This window comes from Argopecten irradians, chromosome 8 (genome assembly GCF_041381155.1).
Source record: "Argopecten irradians isolate NY chromosome 8, Ai_NY, whole genome shotgun sequence".
In the NCBI taxonomy this organism is placed as follows: Eukaryota; Metazoa; Mollusca; class Bivalvia; order Pectinida; family Pectinidae; genus Argopecten; species Argopecten irradians.
Window position 1 is genome coordinate 27,634,723 of NC_091141.1, and position 19,810 is coordinate 27,654,532.

The 19,810-nt window shown below is 35.2% G+C and overlaps 2 protein-coding genes and 1 non-coding gene across 4 annotated transcripts in view; 1 reads left to right on the forward strand and 2 right to left on the reverse strand.

Moving 5' to 3' along the window:
- The first annotated feature begins 1,816 nt into the window (after window positions 1-1,816).
- On the forward strand, window positions 1,817-13,085 carry LOC138330026 (tRNA (cytosine(38)-C(5))-methyltransferase-like). 2 transcript variants are annotated; one of them, XM_069277382.1, is made up of 9 exons: window positions 1,817-2,712; window positions 6,785-6,894; window positions 7,361-7,509; window positions 9,353-9,464; window positions 9,874-9,981; window positions 10,370-11,004; window positions 11,406-11,463; window positions 11,778-11,934; window positions 12,694-13,085. In XM_069277382.1, exons 1-9 carry the CDS (start codon window positions 2,649-2,651, stop codon window positions 12,801-12,803), a joined length of 1,503 nt encoding a protein of 500 aa, XP_069133483.1. In that variant the 5' UTR covers window positions 1,817-2,648; the 3' UTR covers window positions 12,804-13,085. The 2 variants fall into 2 exon arrangements, with proteins under 2 accessions (XP_069133483.1, XP_069133484.1); XM_069277383.1 differs by lacking the exon at window positions 7,361-7,509.
- On the reverse strand, window positions 2,294-2,365 carry Trnae-cuc (transfer RNA glutamic acid (anticodon CUC)). The gene has a single exon. It is a non-coding gene; the product is annotated as a tRNA-Glu (tRNA).
- Window positions 13,086-13,942: 857 nt separating the features above from the next.
- The window catches only part of LOC138330027 (branched-chain-amino-acid aminotransferase, cytosolic-like), a 34,339-nt gene continuing 28,471 nt past the window's right edge, over window positions 13,943-19,810 (reverse strand). The window contains 3 exon segments of the mRNA XM_069277384.1: window positions 13,943-18,654; window positions 18,851-18,994; window positions 19,327-19,395. Of these exon segments, the coding sequence (XP_069133485.1) occupies window positions 18,565-18,654; window positions 18,851-18,994; window positions 19,327-19,395 (303 nt within the window). The 3' untranslated portion in view covers window positions 13,943-18,564.

The following is a 19,810-nucleotide window of genomic DNA, read 5'->3' on the forward strand; positions in this document are numbered from 1 at the left end:
ATGAATGCCAACTGAAAGACGTTCAATGCTTATATCTACATTTGGCTACACTTTTATGTTGAAATACCAATGACTCGTTTTGCATCAATAGTGAATTAATCATTCGTTATCGTCGAAGATGGAACAGCCATTTCAAATTCAAATTCAAAATTCTTTTATTACTTAAGGCTTTACAGCCCACCAGTACAAAATATAACATTTTGGAACAGCCGTTTTCCATGATCACTGGCACGACAAATGTGACGTCACAATGATAATGACGTCATGATAAGCGATTGAAGTTCATAGTCTATATGACTTCCAGCTGCTCTTGATAAAGTTACATAGTGAGACTGAAGTGCAAGTGCAAATATACAAAAATGAACGTCAAATTCGTTGGTAACGTTATTTAAGGATTTTTAAAAATTTTGTTGAGGTTATTAGGGTATAATGATAATGGAGCATGTGTAATTATGTAACCGCGGCGAAGTAATATTTACACGAGCTCCATTATCATTATACCCTCATAACCTCAACAAAATCTATTCCTTATATTTACAGTTTTTCCTGTAAATGAATATCATTTGTTATCGCGACAGTTGCATATTTTTTGTCTTAAAATATCCATATTTTTTACTCTCCCGTCATCGTCAACGAATTCGATTGAACAGCTGATTGTGAATTGGAAACGAGTCATTCATATGTTCCCATCAAAAGTGAGGTCATGACCCCACGTTGCTACACCAGAGACTATTCCTGTAAAAATGGAATCTCTCCACGTGTTGTACTATCATTATACACTGATAATGATAATACTAGAAAGTATGGTTATTGAGTCCATGTCAGTGCAACTGTAAATAAAAGAGAATAATAGCGGAAATGACATAAGGTATATTGAAATTGTATCAAAATATTTTGATCTTTGAGAGCGTTGGCGTCCGTGATCTTTTCACAACTTGATAAACTAATTAGAAATACCCGTATGGCATCAACAACAATAGCGAAGCTCAAGGTGTCGTACGTTTTTTTTTTTTTTTTTTACATTTTTTGTCGTTTCAACTGACATTTTTTTCTGACAAATGACCTTGTTTATAAAATCAATGTACTAGCACTAGTCGTGTATTGGAAGCTCCGTAGAAATGGTCTATCATCTGGAACGCAAGATTGAATAAACTTAAACACGATTGAGTACCCAACTCAATTCAAAATCAATGAAAATACTGGCAAAGGCACCAGAAGGAGCACCAGAAAAACCCTTACTAAGGAAATATCAGTATATAAAGTCATGTTCCAAGTCCGATGACGTATTCCAGGATATCTGGAATATCGATTAATTTTGAGAATCACAGAATAGCGTCATACAAACGAAAGGATAAAGGTAGATACAGATGAAATAAACGAACTATAGTTTTAATATGAAGTAAAATCACCACCTCATGGGGAAATAGAAAGCTTTCAGATTAGGGAAATATCGATGAGTGAAAATGAAGCGGAAATAAACAGGCCCATTCTTTTTACTCTGGACTGTTTAGAAACAATGAAAATCATGTTTATGGAACATTCAGAATTTCAAAAACAACAGAAAACACTTTACAATAGTCTAGTGATACACATCTGGAATGACTTGCATGTAACACCACTGAAAGTACATAAAAATAACTAATTACAGTGTCTGATAGAAAACTGATTGATAGAGGTGATATGGACTTAAGTTTAAGAAAATTAAACAGTATATCAGCCTTGCCTAACCTTACTATATACATATGTATTTTTTTTTCTCATATATATTTTTATTCAATCATATGTAATATTACAAAATGTAGTTTTTTCCCCCGAGTCAAAGTCACGCTCGTTAAACAAAAGCAATACATAACCACTGAGGAGTTGATGAAATTATTTTTAGACAAGAACATGCATCTTATAATGTTAACACAACTGTGAGAACGTTTTGAGAACTTCTAGACAAAAAAATCTGTACAACACATGCAAGGGTCAGGGTTCGGCATTCAAGGCTATGTGTAATGGTGATACATTTGACTACAGTGGGCTTTTCTGACATATCACAGTTAACCATATAATCTTATTTCCATTAGAACTGGTTTGTATCCGAAATATGCGCAAGTTTCAATGTACTCTTAGATCGAATTGTCTGTTTAACACTATCTGATAAATAAGTTTGGCGTCAATGTAGCAATCGTGTATTTTTTTTTTTAAGAAACTGCATAGACGAATTTACCAATGTAACTGTGATACATAAGTTGTAAAGAAGAATTAAAACTAAAAAATGAGAAAAAAAAAACAGAAAAAAAAATTCTTCCCAAGCGGGGAATCGAACCCCGGCCGCCGCGGTGAGAGCGCGGAATCCTAACCACTAGACCACTTGGGAACTTACCTTTAAGGGTGTTTGCATTATATTTATTGCTATTGCAGATCTTACTTTGTTTTATATTTTTTATCTACTATTTCACAAATTCGAAATTAAACAAAAAATTAACATTTTGCCTAAATATAAAACTTTATCATATCAGGCCCTCTTTATCTAAACCAGAAACATACCTATTCAAACCATTCCAACAACCACGTGTCTTTCATCTTTGTCAGTGAAACGCTTGAAAAATATTAAATGACAACAAACGAGCCTCAACAAACTTATCGTGCAGCTGATCATCATGAAAGCGTTGCGGGTTTTAGAACTATACAGTGGCATCGGAGGAATGCACTGTGCTTTAACAGGTTTGGAATTCTTATATAAGTTTCCTGGTCTATCTCATAGTAAAACTGGATTGAAGCATCACAACACAACAGGTTATTTAGTCCTTTGATATAACGTCATTGAACCCAAATTGATACCAATACACGTAGATTTCTCTTATATGATATTTGTTGCATGGTGTGCTTCACTTTTTTTTCTGTTTTGTTTTCAAAAAGAGCATACAAACTTTGTTTTGATGTTTTGTTTTTCTTATTACAGTGCTTATTTTTATTGTTATGTAGAAGAACAGAGAAAATACACATTCCTGTCGAGTGCCCCGACCAGGAATCGAACCCGGGTCTCCGGTGTGGAAATCTACGGCTCTACCGACTAAGCCAAAGAAGCATGCTCCGTCAGCTGAGTGACAGAGACCATATTTAACACTATTTACAAGTCACACCGACCCGCTGCTTTTACACTACTCCCATGTTTTTCTTGAGATTTCCTAAATCTCAACCCGAGACTCTTTAACCACCTACCATGGGTTATTTAGTTGGGCACCAATGTAGAAGAACAGGGAAAATACACATTCCTGTCGAGTGCCCCGACCAGGAATCGAACCCGGGTCTCCGGTGTGGAAATCTACGGCTCTACCGACTGAGCCAAAGAAGCATGCTCCGTCAGCTGAGTGACAGAGACCGTATTTAACACTATTTACAAGTCACACCGACCCGCTCCTTTTACAGTTAGAATGATTTATATCACGTCTCAAAATTTCTAGTTTTGTCGCATGATGTGTACCCAAATTGATACCCGACAAGAAAAAATGTATAAAATTGAGAAAAATCAATTTATATAGATTTTTGTGATTTTACTTTATAAAGGGGACGAAGTTGCCTTTATTATAACAAGTTATACTGAATACAGTTATACATTTTACTGTAAAAATTGTACAAGTGTTTTCACAACAGTACCTGTGCTAATTTGGTACTCCGTAACACCACGTAATGACTTGTGTGATATTTCAATGATTTAAATTCAGTTTTCTGTGGCATTCACCTAAGCTTATATAGTTCCAATGTGGTGTATATGTCAAAAGACCACTATCAAATATTTTTAATTATTGTAAAAAATTTCAATGTAAAAAAAAAACTACATACATAATTATGAATCAATCAAGTTACAAAATACTTGAATTTAGTAACAGTTTTATTAAAAATTAAGATGGCAAAATAACGCTATACAAAGAGCAATTTTTGCTAAATAAAAAAATAATGTGTGGCAACTATATTTTATCTATTTCTGTTAAGTGTTGATATCTTAAATTTCATTATTTAAGAAAATTTTCTTTGAGAAGGCCTTACGCTTTGAAAAAAACACTATTATAGTACAAATAGTAATTGTCGCACGACCACATTTCTAGGGATTAACACGTTTCAGACAGAGTTATCAATTTCAAAGTTATCTTTCAGAGAAAATAACAGAAATAGTTACATAAAACGAAGCGTAATTATCAATAAATGATGCATCTTTAGTATCACCACTGAGAAATGAGGTAAATTTTAACAACACAAATGTTTTAGGTATTTTTTCAATTAGGGTATCAATTTGGGTACAGTATCAATTTGGGTACAATGACGTTACATCCAAAACGACGTCGGTAAAAAGCAATTTACTGCCCTAGCAATTAAATCCGATATTCGATTACGAATTTTAAAAACGAATTAATCAGAATTTTTTTGAAAGTGGTCCTAAATCTGTAGATTTGTGTCTTGAAATATTTGTTTTTAGCTCACCTGGCCCAAAGGGCCGGTGAGCTTATGTCATGGCGCGGCGTCCGTCGTCCGTCCGTCAACATTTCCTATAAATCGCTACTTGTCCTAGAGTTCTGCATGGATTGTAACCAGATTTGGCAACAAACATCCTTGGGGGAGGGGGAACAGAACTTGTATAAATTTTGGCTCTGACCACCCGGGGGCAGGAGGGGCGGGGCCCAATAGGGGAAATAGAGGTAAATCTTTAAATCGCTACTAGTCATAGAGTTATGTATGGATTGTAACCAAAATTAGCCACAAACATCCTTGGGAGAAGGGGAACAGAACTTGTATAAATTTTGGCTCTGATCCCCCAGGGGCAGGAGGGGCGGGGCCCAATAGGGGAAATAGAGGCAAATCCCTTAAATCGCTACTAGTCATAGAGTTCTGAATGGATTGTAACCAAATTTGGCCACAAACATCCTTGGGGGAAGGGGAACAGAACTTGTATAAATTTTAGCTCTGATCCCCCAGGGGCAGGAGGGGCGGGGCCCAATAGGGGAAATAGAGGTAAATCCTATAAATCGCTACTTGTTCTAGAATTCTGCATGGATTGTAACCAAATTTGGCCACAAACATCCTTGGGGGAAGGGGAACAGAACTTGTATAAATTTTGGCTCTGATCCCCCAGGGGCAGGAAGGGCGGGGCCCAATAGGGGAAATAGAGGCAAATCCCTTAAACCGCTACTAGTCATAGAGTTCTGCATGGATTGTAACCAAATTTGGCCACAAACATCCTTTGGGGAAGGGGAACAGAACTTGTATAAATTTTGGCTCTGATCCCCCAGGGGCAGGAGGGGCGGGGCCCAATAGGAGAAATAGAGGTAAATCCTTTAAATCGCTACTAGTCATAGAGTTCTGAATGGAATTAACCAAATTTGGCCACAAACATTCTTTGGGGAAGGGGAACAGGACTTGTATAAATTTTGGCTCTGACTCCCCCGGGGGCAGGACGGGTGGGGCCCAATAGGGGAAATAGAGGTAAATCCTATAAATCACTACTTGTCCTAGAGTTTTGCTTGGATTGTGACCAAATTTGGCCATAAACATCCTTGGGGGAAGGGGAACAGAAATTGTATAAATTTTGGCTCTGACCCCCTGGGGGCAGGAGGGGTGGGGCCCAATAGGGGATTTAGAGGTTAATATTAAAATTCCTTCAGAAAAGAAACCATGAACCTGTATTCAGAACATTACTTGGCATTACAAACCAGGTGAGCGATACAGGCCCTCTGGGCCTCTTGTTCATAATTCAATTGAAGAATTAATCAAGTTTTTATTATTCAGCAAAAGATATTCTCTTTAGTACATTAATGCAGTAATATGAATTTAAGGCAAAGCCTCAGAAGAGGAAAATTATTGTAAATATAGTTAGGATTAAAACCTCATGATCAGAATGAGATTAAAATGTTTAAACTTGCAATTGTACTACGAAAATTTATTCTTGAATAGAGTCTACAATTCTTCAACACTGTTGGTGTGTGTTGTGTCTAGCAAGATATTGACAATTTGACAGTCGTCATATACACGTCAGAAAGAAATATATTCAACTGTAATAGTTTCGATCTTGTTTCTCTCAAAGTTGGCAACATGCCATGCATAAAAATGGGCAGGAATTAAATATGTGTTGTAATCTTTGGCATCAAGATACATGATGTCACGGCTGATCTTCGTTAAAAGTCACACGGGTCAAAATGACTAAAGTCTACTAATAGGCTCAGAGAGCTGATGTTGGGCCTGTGACATAGGTATTGGGATGAAGGGGTATCATGTTTGTTCAAACGAATGACCTTGACCTTCACTCAAGGTCACATGGGTCAAAATTGCTAAAAATGTCTTGTGATCAGGCCAAAAGACCTGATAATGAGACCGTGACATGCTGGAATGAAGGGCTACCATGTTTCATTCAAGGTCACAGGGGTCAAAATGGCTAAAATTCTTAAAGAACTTGTAAATAACTAAGGGACCTAAATACCTGACATTGCGTCTAACATGCTGGGATGAAGGGATATCAAGTTCAAACAAATTGTTCAAACCAATGACCTAGTCTTTCATTCAAGTTCACAGCTGTCAAATAGAGCAGAAGCTTACAACTGCTGGAGATTTCCTAGTCTACAATCCTTGAATTATTAGCTGAAGAGAATGTGAACATTTTCAGCCTATTTGAAACTTTTTTGCCCTACGTATACGTACCGTTTACGTTGACTATGCTGTATGTCAGTAGTCAGATGACCTTTGAAGCTCATATAGGCCTGTAAATCTTTAATCTTTTAATCACTAATTTTGACATATTTTTTTTCAGAGAGCTGCCTTCCATTTGAGGTGATAATTGCCATAGATATCAATACTACAGCAAACAAGGCTTACAGACATGCATTTCCCGCCACCAAACTCTCAGAATGTGGAATCGAGGTACTTTGAATAAGCACTTTGACTAAAGGAACTTGGTTATATTTTTAGTATCTGTTCTTCCATCATCTCACAGTCTGTCATCCGGAATGATCTTGTCCTACTCTTACATGTACTTTCCAATATCTTTTGCGTAAGGCTATAAGGTCTTTTGTCTCAGGGATCTCTATGCATTCTTATATGTTCCACACTGAAACATCACACAGGTCTATCTAATAATTAGCAGGAAAAAACTTCAAAGGAATTCAATTCCATTTCAACAAATTTTATGACATATGGTGGTACAGTTAATATGATGACATATGGTGGTACAGTTAATATGATCAAATAACTGGCTAAGCCTAATATACACGTTCTCTTTAGTTCCTCAAATTGTCTTGTTCCTTGTGTATTGTGTCGTAGAGACATCAAATTGTCTTGTTCCTTGTGTATTGTGTCGTAGAGACATACTGATCATTTTGTGTTGTAGACACTGACAGTACAACAGTTAGATGAGTGGAACGTTGACATGATCGTTATGAGTCCACCTTGTCAACCATTTACACGTGTAGGTAAAAAACTGGATACAGAAGATCTGCGAAGCAAGTCCTTCCTCCACCTTCTACGTTTGCTGCCAAAGTAAGGCGACATTAATACTATAGAGAATGATTATTGATAAATAAAGAATATCAATGTAACAGAGGAGGATAAAAGGGAGCATCCAGGTCATGGTTCAAACCCAGGTCATGGTTCAAACCCAGGTCATGGTTCAAACCCAGGTCATGGTTAAACCCAGGTCATGGTTCAACCAGTCATGGTTCAAACCAGGTCATGGTTCAAACCAGGTCATGGTTCAAACCAGGTCATGGTTCAAACCCAGGTCATGGTTTCAAACCCTGGCATGGTTCAAACCCGTAGGTCATGGTTCAAACCCAGTCATGGTTCAAACCCAGGTCATGGTTAAACCCAGGTCATGGTTCAAACCAGGTCATGGTTAAACCAGGTCAGGTTAACCAGCATCAAACCCAGGTCATGGTTCAAACCCAGGTCATGGTTCAAACCCAGGTCATGGTTCAAACCCAGGTCATGGTTCAAACCCAGGTCATGGTTCAAACCCCCAGGTTCATGGTTAAACCCAGGTCATGGTTCAGGTTCAAACAGTCATGGTTAACCCAGGTCATGGTTCAAACCCCAGGTCATGGTTCAAACCCAGGTCATGGTTCAAACCCAGGTCATGGTTCAAACCCAGGTCATGGTTCAAACCCAGGTCATGGTTCAAACCCAGGTCATGGTTCAAACCCAGGTCATGGTTCAAACCCAGGTCATGGTTCAAACCCAGGTCATGGTTCAAACCCAGGTCATGGTTCAAACCCAGGTCATGGTTCAAACCCAGGTCACGGTTCAAACCCAGTTCACGGTTCAAACCCAGGTCACGGTTCAAACCCAGGTCATGGTTCAAACCCAGGTCAGGTTCAAACCAGCGGTTCAAACCCAGGTCATGGTTCAAACCCAGGTCATGGTTCAAACCCAGGTCATGTTTCAAACCCAGGTCATGGTTCAAATCCAGGTCACGGTTCAAACCCAGGTCATGGTTCAAACCCAGGTCATGGTTCAAATCCAGGTCATGGTTCAAACCCAGGTCACGGTTCAAACCCAGGCCCTATAAAATCTAGAAGGATACTCTATCATGTAAATAATAGATTGATTTCCTCATTGCCATTTATGTTTTGAGCTTCCAGCTATAGTGTTTGAATACTGGTATCTTCTCTATAAACTGAATGCATTTGAAAGATACATATATACATGTACATATATACCTGTGCCAATATATAAAAAGATTATGAAATGTATTGTATAAGTTGATTATTAGCTGAACACTTTGTTGTATCAATTGATTATCAAATGATAGCTTTTAAAAAGATTATAGGATGACATTTAAATTCCAAATTTATGTCTATATATATATATACACAAATGTATCAGAATAATATTGAACAACATGTAGACATAAGCATTAGCAAGTGTTTTACAAATGTATATACATAAATGAAATGAAAAAAACTCAAGACTTTTTTTATATATATACCTTCGCAAGGAACATTGATTTTTTAGTATATATATATATATATATACCATACTCGACTCAATAAGCGCCTAGGGTGTTTAACAATTTCAAAAGTACTAATAAGAGGAAATTATTGCAACTCTATACGGTTTTTGGTCTATATTTATGCCTTGGCAATTGAAATCAAGGCCTCAAAAATGGGGAGGGGCACTTATAGGGACATGGGCGCTTATTGGTTGGAATACGGTATATGTATATCCGTATCTATGTGCATGTTTCAAACATGAGAGAATAAGGGAGATTCTACATTGACTTTATACTTTTACCACCATATATGGGACAGTAACAAGGGAGACAACTCATCCATGGCTATAGATCTAGACTTTTAAGTAACATGTACTTGCTGTGATATTTCAGACTAACAAACTGCCCATCATATATACTGGTGGAGAATGTGAAAGGATTTGAGTTGTCACAGACAAGGGATTGCCTCGTACAAACTCTGCACAGTTGTAAATTTAACTTTCAGGTGAGACTGACACTAGTGGGAGTGAATTGTTATTCATGATAGCTAAGTGCATATGTGTCAAAAAGAGCAATATCAAAAGTCTCCTTTCTTTCCCCTCTCCTTCTTTCATCAATTCCTCCCATCTCAGTTTTTTCCTAAAGAAGCACCTATCATTTTGTTTCTTATTGTCAAACCTAGTTAGTTCAGAAATATATTTACAGTATATGTATTGTATGCTTTAAGATTGCAATATTTTGTTTTAGATATATGTAATAAATTGGAATAACATAAGGTTTAAACTGATATTAAAAGATCATTGCTTTGTCAACACATATAGAGGGTTTAGTAAGAGATGCTATTTCCTGCAATACAGAGAACATAATACAAAATAGATTTTAATCATCTGCTTCATTTGTTTTGTTTATTTAAGGAATGCTTGTTGACCCCACTGCAGTTTGGAATTCCTAACTCCAGACTTCGTTACTACCTAATTGCAAAGAGAGCTCCATTAAAGTTTTGTTTTAAAACTAGTGATAAGGTAAATGTTTTAAACAAACCTTATTTAAGGTAGCTACAATGTGGGAACATTTATCCTATTACTTCTGCACTGTAACTGACTGACTAAATATATATCTATATACCTAAGTATTTAAAGATTTTATTTGCTGTATGCACTGTAACTGGTTGACTATATATATCTATATACCTAAGTATTTAAAGATTTTATTTGCTGTATGCACTTTAATTGGCTGACTATATACCTAGATATTTAAAGATTTTATTGGCAAGTAACAGTTTCAAGTATAAAAAAGTCAAGGTTATCGATTGAAGTTCCAAATACAAAAAGGTTTATGTGTGTAGTCTTAGTTTTAACTTTACTGAACATATTTCTAAATAGAAACATCATCTGTTTTACTTTACGTCAGATTCTAGATACAGTACCGAACTTTGCAACAAGATGGCTGTCATACAAATTACATAAAAGACGTAGCAGCAAAGGAAACTTGTGTTCTACTGACACTGAACAGACTGCAGGTACTTCTACATCAACTTCTGTTAGTACGGATACATGTACAACACAGACCGTAGGAGCTACTTCATCAACCTCTGTTACCACGAACACCACACAGATGTTTGGAGCTATTTCCTTGTCAACTGTTGCCACAGAAACTGCAGTTACCCCTGAAATCACGCCATCTACTGATATCAGCATCGATAGTAACAACAGCATTGAAATGTGTTCACAAAACTGTTCAGAAAATCAAAGTAGACAATTTCCTGAGACAGAAACAAAACATTCAAATCTTTGTTCAAGTTTGTCTGAGGAGAGTGACAACGGAGATAAATACAAGGCACTTCTCAAGTATGGCCATAACATGAGACAGCTGGAGAGTGATGTCCGTAAACTCTCCGAGGACTGTGAAAGTCTCGGACAGTTTCTAGAACAACAAGAGTCAGATTATTTTGATGCATTTCGACTTACAGACAAAGAGTTAGGGCGGTTTATTGTGATGGATATTGTCCACCCCTGTCTCACCAAAACTGTCTGCTTTACCAAGAGGTCAGATCTGTTTTATTAACAAGTTACCGTAATCGACTCAATAAGCGCCCATGTCCCTATAAGCGCCCCTCCCCCTTTTTGAGGCCTCAATTTTAATTGCCCAGGCATAAATAAGGACCAAAACTAGATAAAACGGTATAGATTTGCAATAATTTTGACTTATTAGCACCTTTTCATTTTTATCAATTTTTTAAGCGCCCTGGAGGCTTATTGGGTCGAATACTGTACCTTAGATACATATGACTGTTTATTTCTGGTATGATTATTAATGTAATCAGTTAAAAGTAAACATATGTGAATAATCTTTTATTTTAGCCAAAAGCAATTTGAAATATTTACTGATATATTTCACAGTTTTACAGCAGCAGTAGTATTGATAGCTTTCTTTTTGATCGACACAGATATGGACACTTCATGGAGGGAGCTGGCTCTATCGTTCAGATGACAACAGACGTTGAGGTATGTAGTTCATACCCAGTAGGCTGAAGTCAGATTGAGCACTTCAAATCCTAAATACTCTCCAGGTCTTGTGAAAAATCTGTAAGTCATTGAGATTTTGGCTGTACTTGTGGTTTATCAGTGACGATGACATTTACAGGTGAAAATGGGCACAAAGGTTCCTCATATGAGACATTGACATCTAAGTTTTAAAGACGGATCATTTTATGTCATTTTTCAAAAGCATCTAAATACCTACATACAAAATTGAAATAAACATTAGTTCATTGTAATGAATGTATGAAAGAAAGTATTTTTATCATCTTTTTTCTCAGGCTGTGAAGAGAGCTAGCGAGTTTAAAGACCGGGCCCAGGAACTACAGAATCGTGACGAGTGGGGAGAAGTAGAGCTATCCATTATCAGGGATTTACAGCTGCGATACTTTACCCCTCGGGAGATTGCCAACCTCCTGTGCTTCCCTCAAAATTACAGTAAGTATAGTGCATGTAAGGTTGGTGCTCATTAACTGACACTGACATAAATTCAGCGTTTTGTTTAAAGTCAAAAATTGACATTATTCAAAACGGTAATGCAACTGTAAACATACATATCTTAGCGCTCGATCTTCACAGCAGAATTAAGAATTATTTTGATAATATATGATTTTGTCCACACAGCCATTATGGTGTTAGTACAAATTCAACATTGCACTAACTTGTACAACTTTAAACTTACCAGCTGGTATAGGTGGTATATGGCTTCAATTGTTTCCAAGAATTTGGCCATTTTTATGGGACTATTAATGGATACAACTCTGACTTCTGTGTAAACCCAAAACTTAACAGATATTTCGATAAAAGTTTTGTGATTCTAGTAAAAAGTAATCTGATAAACTAGCGATAGTACGAACATCTATCTGAAACAAGAGCACAGTGGATGCAGACTCTTAAATAATGACTTGAATTCATCTGATTTACTAAACTGGATGTTAGCACTCATACTATTTGGGTTGAGTAGTACAAATATTTGAAGGAGCTTGTACATGTGTACATGTTCATACAATTTTTAAGGGTATTTGACAGATATTCAATGGATATTTTACTTGTGTACTCATCTTAACTGAAGCACTAAATTTAGCATCCAGGTTCCTAAGAACAGCACCCTGAATCACTCAATACCCCTCTTTTATTCACAATAATATGATCAATATCCAATAATGCCACATGTAAATATAAATGGTTTTCTTTCAGGTTTTCCACAAGATTTGTCCAGAATCCAGGCCTACAGGTTGCTAGGCAACAGTTTGAATGTCCATGTGGTGTCGGTCCTGTTGAGGATGTTAGTTGAGGGGGACACCTGATAGGGACTGGTGAAATTGTAATGGATGTATATAGGATCTGTAAGCTATTACTGGATGAAACAGGTCTCTCATTAATGCTCGCATTCTATGACACTTCTCATTAAATGTGATCTTAGTTACTATAAACTGATGCATACCAGCATTTTAAATACAGCCTGAATTCTCAGCTACCACCAGTCTTCCTTGTGTCCATTACCATATACAGCATATATTTATTGGATGCAAAGATCAGTGGTTCTGAATATGCTATAAAAGTGCAATAAAATTGTTTGAAGTGATTTTTGATTGGTAATCTTGTTTTCTTTTGATTGGTAATCTTGTTTTCTTTCACAAACTAACAACTGGAATGTTTCTTTGACATTTGTAAAGGAAACCTATGGTCATAGTTACCTCCCTTATATATATTATGTCGAATCTAAGAAAATTTTATCAAGAGTACCATTATGATATACCACTCATATGCCTGCATACATATGTTACAAATCATAAAACCCATATGATGATTATTACTTTTGTTGAATAAAAGTGTTTCTGATCATTCTTTTTATTGGTAACACAAACAAGTTACATGTCCAGAATCGTATATTATTTCCTGGTCTAAGATTTGATAATCATGAAATGCTGAACATTGAGAAACCTACGTAGTGTACGTAACATGTATTCGGACGCAAACTACATACAACAGATGAAGATAATTAAAATAAGATATTTCTGTTTAGACACTCTAAAAGAAACAACACTAGATCTATCCATGTAAATATTTTATTCTTGGGTCTGTAAACATGCAATATGAAGATACACATGTTGGAATATGGTATATCACTTAAATTCGAGTATTAAATGCAATTTCTTCACTAATTAAATGAGCTGCGCTCTTAGAAGGCTTTGCCATAATTTATATTAAGATATACTTGTCAGCGAACTCTTGTGATAGAGGTGCCTTGGTAACGTTATTCTATGTAAATTATCCAATATATGTCAAGTATAATAAATATGACTATAGCTTTATTACACTCCTTGTTAGTAAGCTTAAGGCCAACATCAAGCACACTGGCATATATTTCTGGTCTATCCTTACCATGAACTTGGAGGTCTTTTCAAATACAGTCAAACAAAAATCATAACAGATAAGCCAAACATCATATTTTTATATCATTTCCTTTATTTATAAAAACGTCCAAGCTTGAATCCTATACCTAACTGGCTATGTGACACCACAAGGACAAACATACATGTCAATGATTTCTGTCATATGTAGGTATATTTCACAGCCCTGCTGTCCGCATGATATTATTTCAAACATCTGTTAGGATTTAACAAGATATTTTAGAGGCATAATTTGAAAATAATATAGATCCAGGAACTCGTTCTGGAACAATAGATTTCTTATGCACATTGTAATGATAAAATAAGGTATTAGCGTTATTTTCCTACCAGTAGGATATTTTTTTTGGTTTTAAAGTTTTCAATGGATACATATGAGAGAACCCTTGTCTACCAAAAATGTATGTGTAGTGATAAAAACATGTTACAGGTCTAGTTAGAAAACTGGGAACTGATTTTAATTCTAATCCACTTTCTGATGTTTTAGATAAGAAAGTACTAGTTCACATATGGTTCTATAAACAGAGACAAGTTCAGATATGTTGTTCTGAAACAATACCATGCGTGAACAGGAAGTTGTCATCAATGCTAGTCCTAAATAACACAATAAATGAGCACACACTGTGGAGAATGGTATTCTATATGTAAAAAGAAAGTAAAAAATCAACAACACAAAAAACACAATAAATGTGAGTATATTATAAACGCCCTCCTCTGCAGTGAGACTTGCACCAGTGAAGTGTCATATTCCAGTACCAAATTGAAGAAGGTCAATTTACATGTAGATAGATTTGAGATTTAATGGCCAAAATTTAAATAAAACTTAAAACTTAAGAAATTTGTTTTACCCACAAATCTTTTGACACAATAGTGTTGGTATTTTTCAGCATCTAATGAGTGCACTTGTATTAATAAGCTGAGATCAAGAATGGAAAGTTTAGGAAAATAAGTTTAATTTGGTACCAGTATTTTGATTACTCATATCTTGGATTATATACAAATTTATACACAAAGTTTATGTTGTTAAAATCACCACATCAACAAACAGCATAACAGGAAAAACAAACACATCTACTAAGTACCGCGTATAGTAGTGATGAGATAAATGCAGATTGTTAAATGATCATGATTCTACACACATAACAAAGTCCCTAACATCAGTCTCTAAAAATACAGCTCATTAAAAATAACGACGACATGTTGAGAATCATGTTTTAAATGTTACTATTTACACAACAAACTGACCCGATTTAACACTGACAACAGATCTAGACGTTCGTGTCTTACAGACTAGGAGAATAGCACTCAAAGTTGGTAAACAATAAATAAGATAATAGATCACCACTAAATGATATATAGCACTAGTTCAACAACACAGTGGTAATTGGAAGTGACGACAAAGATAGCACTAGTTTGTTCAAACAATACCACTGTTATGTAGCACTATAGTTTGTACAAAAAATACCATTGGTATTAAGCACTACTATGATTTGTACTTATATATTCATATTCTATACTACATTTGCACACTGATGTTTGATTATTATAATAAATGTGCCTGTAGCCTTGTTTATCAGATACTGAAACACGACAAATGCAGAGTTATTTCCCCTTGCACCATATTGTACCTCTATAGGGACTCGACCACACTTTAAAGTCCACAGATTCTTTAACAATTAGATAAATAAAACATTGTCTAATCATCAGCTTTAACAAAGAGTTCTGTTGTTACGGTGCTGTGGTTATTATCAATGTGCCAGTAAGTTTGAACATTCCCCCTAGCTGTAGTGAATTACCAGTTTCTGGGCCTTATTATCACCAATATATATATATCTACAACAAAATGCATAGCTTTTCTTATTAACAGTAACAATGATAGACACCTTTTTATGTACAAACGATATGTTTCCTGTGGAATCGATAACCGTGGTATACTGCACGGAACAGCTCTGGGCTACACTCTCCAGTGATTCTAAACATGTGAGAACACTAGCAGGATCTCGACTGAGAGATATGTCACTTGGCATTAAACATAACATAGAAATATAGATTTGTGCGTTAAATCATTAAAATGTTGATTTGGAGATCCCTCATTGTTATTTTTAGAGTTTAACTAACAAGTACATAATTATTTTTAGTCTGATATAAATTTTGTAACACATTATTAATGGTTGATCATAATTGTTTTAGGTGCACCTAATGCACTATTAAACAACATCATGGATTAATTAAAGGTCCAAATTTGCTTACAGTCGTCAAAATAAATATATCCAATAACATTTTTAGCTTAATACAGTGTATACATATATATATTTAGCTGCAGTAGTCCTTACACAAGACTTCTTATTCTCTTTGAATCTTATTTCTTAATATCTATGTAGAATTTCATCACGATTAGTATGTGAAATCAACAACAATCCTAATATGGTTAAAAACATTTTGGAAACCAGAACATCAGTATGTTTGTGATTATCTCCCTTTGAATATATATCATTGCCCTAACTTATGTAATACACTTGTATATCAGGAAGCAATATTTATGGAATCTGAGTTAATTGATACCATGGCAATGACTTTATTATTTATTCCTAGAAAAAGAAATAGTAACTCTATTATCTAAAAACAATAGTATGAAAAAAACGACCATGTTCTATCTGCAAAGATAAACCCATACATGATACCTTGTCTAGGAAAAATTCTATATTTTTCAAATTATAAATATTTACGAAATAAGTTATAAAATAGGTAAACACTGGTATGAAAAAGATAGTAGTAGCACTAATGGAATACACATAAATATTACAATCGTGTAATGTCAAAACAGTGTAAAGGTATAGCGAAGCAAAAAGATGACAAGTTTAGCAATCCATGAGTAAAGTTAAAGCTTTCAAAATAAACCCTTGAAATAAATATCAAACAATACAAAACAATGTATAACAACTTAAAAAAAACAAAACAATTATGTCCCATCTGTTGAGATTCTAAGAAATCTTATTAATAAACAAGAGTATATAGCACTGCCAATATCTAAAATGAGTTTTAATAAGGAAAAGCTTCAATTAAAAGGATTTTAACTGAAAAGAATACCCGTTAATGGTAACAAAACTAACAGAAACTCAACTGGATTTTAACATCGAAATATTGACTATGACTGAACACGGCTAAGACCTAGTTTGGGTGCATATCTGTTGACCTCGTCATAACAAAGGACGGGTAATTATAACAGAGATGAAAATAGAAAAATCAGAAAAAGGCTAAACTTTATGTTTTGGGGGAAAATTATAGGGAATTACATGTACCAAGAACTTATTTTCTGAAAGTCAAAAAGGCTGAAATCAGCCAATTGACTGAATATTTTCATCCCTGTTATAATTGCAATGAAAGCTAGTAATTATGTGCATTTTTAGTCAAAGTCCTGATAATCTAACGCTTTAATAGTTTGATCATGTCTACAGTCGCCTGTTAAAATTGGGATAAAACATTTTTTAAATGCCAAATTGTTACCCACCAGTATGTGTTCATCTGGATAAAATAACAATAAAAATTTGCTCAGAGAGGTTGATGTGCACACATTTTAAAGATAAGAGAGAACAAAATAGGTCACAAAGAGGAGACTCTAGCATTTTAGTTACAGAATGACATTTTTCAGATGAGGAAACTTCAAACAGACATATGAGTTAAAAAGTATTACAACAGTGTTTAAGATGGCGAACCGTTTTCATTTTTTCTTTCTTTTTTTCTTTTTTTTTTTCTTTCTTCATTTTTAAAATACAATTTACAGACACATTTGAAATGACTACATGTATTATAATGTAATGTAACAAAACAAAAAGAAAACTAGATGGAGATCACCTACATCGCTGAGATTCCTACACATGACTTAGTCCCAGGGGTATCCACTTTATATATAGTTACTGTAGTCCCTTGTCAGTAGTCAGCTTATGGTTTTCAAAATTAACAAATTTACAAAATATCTTTTTATGTGAATCAGCGAATTGACATTTACATTTTTCAATTCAACCCCAAATCCAGACTTTAAGAGTATAATAAATGATTCACATTTTCTGTTAGTCAAGAGAATATACCCTGAAAATACTAATTAAGAAATAAAGTTTTTTTTTAAGGCACCAAGACAATCCAAAACATTCTGACTACTGAGATTCCGCAGATAAACAGAAGACTTGTTGTCAACACAACAACAATAACAGTTAACAGTGAATTTGAGATTCACCGGTCCCTCAAACGAAAATCATATAGATGATTTGTAGATCATTCTTGATTCAAAATTGTTTTTGATTCAATGAAGATCATTCATGATTTATAAAGATCATTCTTGATTCAATGAAAATCGTTCATGATTCAATGAAGATCATTCTTGATTCAAAATTGTTTTTGACTCAATAAAAGATCGTTCATGATTCAATAAAGATCATTCTTGACTCAATAAAAGATCGTTCATGATTCAATAAAGATCATTCTTGATTCAATGAAAATCGTTCTCGATTCAAAGAAGTTCTTAATTCAATAAAGATTGTTCATGATTCAATAAAGATCATTCTTGATCTAATGAAGACCATCCTTGAAACACTGAAAAGTGAAGGTCATACACAGAGGTCAGTACAGAACACCAGTTGTGTAGAAGTAGGTCACAGCCGCTCTATCCTGACATGTTGACTCTGTCCTCACTACTGTTCTTTATGTCGTCGAGGTCTTCCATCCAGTTAGGTGGACTTGGCGTTTTACCATACTGGAAAAGCACGGAAAGGAGATTGTAGATCTTAATATTACTGTAAGTTTAGACAATTGTAGATCATAATATTGTGTGCGTTGCTGCTGGACTAATGAGGCAGGTGAGCTTATAACCAGAGAAGCCATGACTTCCTTATATTATGTAGATCAAGAAAATTGAAGAACTTTTGAATATGACTCGTATTATAACTGACCTGTATGTCTGTGAGTGTGTTGTAAAACCTCTGTGTGAGAGAGTTCTCATCACCAACTGGTAGATCTACCCACTCATCATTGTACAGAATCCTGGCAACAGGTGACACCACGGCCGCAGTTCCTGCCCCAAACAGCTCAATAACCTATCAAATATCAGTCAAAATTCTGGTCAAAATATCTAACTCCATAATTGATCAAAACACATCAAAATATCATAAAGTCATCTTACCAGTTAAAAAAACACAATAACCTATCAAATATCAGTCAAAATTCTGGTCAAAATATCTAACTCCATAATTGATCAAAACACATCAAAATATCATAAAGTCATCTTACCAGTTAAAAAAACACAATGCCCTAATAACAACTATTGAACTTTACGTTTTTCAGTCATATCATTGACAGTAAATGACTTGAGTTTGATATTTGGCAAAATCTACTCTTACTGTACAAATGTTATGTGTAAGATGCTTACCCTATTCTCTTGAAGAGCCTCGATCATTTCTTCCATTGTGTACACCTCTTCAGACACTTTGAACTCATTCTGTAACAGATACATTACAATTAATGAAAATTAAATTATTTTGATAAATATGACATCAGGATGAGGATTCTAGAGTTGTAAATTTTGTTTCTGCAACCAAAACTCATTACATTCCAGAATGCCACATCTAATTCGCTGATGTGGATTCAATATAAATTTTATTCATTTTACATCGATTGCGAAACAAGTTATACAACTTATATGAATCGTTTTCGATGGACCAGATGGAAGCATGTGAGGGGCCCGGGTCTTAGAGTGGGAAAAACCAGAGAGCCCCGAGAAAACCCAGTGATCGGGCAGTTGACCCCTGACTTTTTCACATGGGATCGAACCTCTGCCGTCTAGGTGAAAGGCGAGTGGCATGGCTTAACCACTACACCAGCCGATCACCTGGTAAAACAGTTTAAATGACAGC